Source organism: Puntigrus tetrazona, unplaced genomic scaffold, assembly GCF_018831695.1.
Source record: "Puntigrus tetrazona isolate hp1 unplaced genomic scaffold, ASM1883169v1 S000000150, whole genome shotgun sequence".
Lineage (NCBI taxonomy): Eukaryota > Metazoa > Chordata > Actinopteri > Cypriniformes > Cyprinidae > Puntigrus > Puntigrus tetrazona.
In genome coordinates, this window is record NW_025047826.1 from 577,501 (window position 1) to 580,000 (window position 2,500).

Consider the following 2,500-nt stretch of genomic DNA (forward strand, 5'->3'; position numbering starts at 1 on the left):
TTGACTTCAAATTAATTATGAATTAATATTTAAAGTATTTACTTTAATTAAACAAATTGATTTAATATTAAATATAATTTTTTTTATGCACTCATTTTTGATTATATGACATTTTTAAGAATCAGTAAAAACCGAAAACACCAGAATGTTTAAAAACGGTAAAATATTCACAAAAATATTTTTGAATGGCTGTTTATTCAAACGAAATATTCCGGAAAAAATATATATCCAGAATCCTAGGATATTCAAACAGATTAAAACGAAAATGACGAGATGAAACAGAATTTGGGAGCACGGCGCCGTCTCTTAGATCACTGCTCTGCACGACTTCTTGAGATGATCAATATCTGCTGAAGTAAACATTCCTGAAGTAGTTTTTCTCCAGGAACTAATTTTTACCCCACATGTTGAGCAGAATGAGAATAATGAGGAACAGAATGACAGTGTAGAGTTTCAGTAGAGATGGTGACAGACTTGTTTTACAGTATATGACAGATATGAGCTTCAGAACAACATGCATGCAAAAACGGTAATAATAATAATGACCAAAAAATATATGTGTGTGTGTTTTGAAAAAAAATTATGCAGCGGTTTCATGGTCATCGAAATATTCATGGGAAGTAAATTCACCCACGATTGAATGTTTATTAATAACTGTAAAGTGACAATGACTGAACTCAACTTCCAGTCTTCTTAAAACCAAACAAAAACAACAACAAAAAATAATAATAATTATTTAGTACAAAGTAAACAACTTGCCAAGCAATCTGTTCAATACAGGTCAAAAAACAAAAAATAAATAATGGATTTAAATAAATACTGACTCACAATAAATAAATAAAATAAATGAGTAAATTAATAAATAAATTCTTACTCACAATTAATAAACAAATAAATAAATAATTTCTTACAATAAGCAAACAAATTCTTATTGACTAAATAAATAATGAACACATTAATACATTCTCACTCACAATAAATAAATATTGACACGACAAAATAAATAAATTCTGACTCGCAATTAATAAATGATTAATAATTAAATGCTAACTTGCCGAGTTTAAATGAACAAATACTGCTTTGACAAACAAAAATGCATTTTGCCGCACAGTAAATAGACACAAATAAATTAATTCTGATTCAAAATAAATAAATAAATTCTGTCTCAAAATAAATAATTGAATAAATACTGACTCACAATAAATAAAAATTATTAATAACAATAAATAAATACGTAATCAACAAACAAACTAACACTGACTCACAATAAACCAATAAATAAGCAAATAAATACTGACTCAAAATGAACAAACAAATGTGACTCATAATAAGTGAATAAATAAATCCTGATCAGTCTGATTTCTCTCTCTCTTCCTCTCAGTAGACGTCCTGTTCCAGCGATGATTCCCTGACCTGGTCTCATGGAGAAGAAGTCCTGCAGTGTGTTCCTGCAGCCCGGCGCTCCGGTCATGTCCTTCATCCCTCCGGAGAGCTCCCAGCCCGTCTCCGATTGGCTGAGCGGCCTCCGGCTCGACCAGTACTGCCCCGCCTTCCACGAGGCGGGGCTGGGAACGCTGTGGGACTGTCAGGATATAAGCTCCGCCCAGCTGCAGCGGATGGGCGTGGCTCTGCCGGGCCACAGGAAGCGCATCCTCGGCAGCCTGCGCAAGCTCCTCCCCTCGGCGACGGGGACGGAGGAGGATGAGGAGCGGGAGGAGGACAGGCCCGTGGCCCGAGAGAGGACCAAATTCAGAGCGGGGGACGAAACGCAGCCGGCCGGAAACGGCGGCGGAGGTAAGCGCCCGCCCCCCGTCCCGCCTCGGGTCACGCCAATCGACCCCCAGTGCCCTTCACGCCCGGATCGGTAACCATGGCGACCGCCCCGGAGCCCATCGGCATCCGCGAACTAAAGGAAACGCCCACATGCGCCGATCCAACCAAGCCCATCCCGACTCCCAGGCCACGCCCAGAACACCTGGCTGTTAAAGGGCCGGCGCAGCAGCTCCAGGCGAGCGAGAGGAAGCCGTCTCCCGTGTCTCCCTCTTCCTCCTCCTCCTCCTCCTCCTCCTCCTCCTCATCAGCGGAGCGCTTCCATCTGTATGAACAGTGTTCGTCTCCAGCTCAGGGAGAAGCGGGCGTTCCTCCTCTTCCTCCTAAGAGCTACGCCGTCTCTAAGGAGCTCAGAGATGGCCCGTACAGACCCCCGGTTCCACCTCCTCGCGTCTCCGCCTTCTCCAGGACTACGAGTCCCAGAAGCACGCCATCCGGAAGCCCGCCCACATTCAGGTACAGCGTGCGCTTTATGAATCACCTGCTGCAGCAAGAGACAACTATTATCTTTTATGCCTAAAATCATTAGGATATTAAATAAAGATTATGAAGATGTTTTGTACATTTTTACTGTAATGTATATATTAAAAGTTTTTTGATTGCTAATAACTATTAAGTAGATTTTAGATTTTTTTTTTTTTGTTCCCTCAGATTCCAGATTTTAAAATAA

At 40.7% G+C, this 2,500-nt stretch overlaps 1 protein-coding gene across 1 annotated transcript in view; it reads left to right on the forward strand.

Moving 5' to 3' along the window:
* LOC122332932 (arf-GAP with Rho-GAP domain, ANK repeat and PH domain-containing protein 1) overlaps positions 1-2,500 on the forward strand; it is a 56,670-nt gene that overhangs the window by 5,743 nt on the left and 48,427 nt on the right. Inside the window, 2 exon segments of the mRNA XM_043230408.1 lie at positions 1,382-1,830; positions 1,833-2,286. Of these exon segments, the coding sequence (XP_043086343.1) occupies positions 1,422-1,830; positions 1,833-2,286 (863 nt within the window). The 5' untranslated portion in view covers positions 1,382-1,421.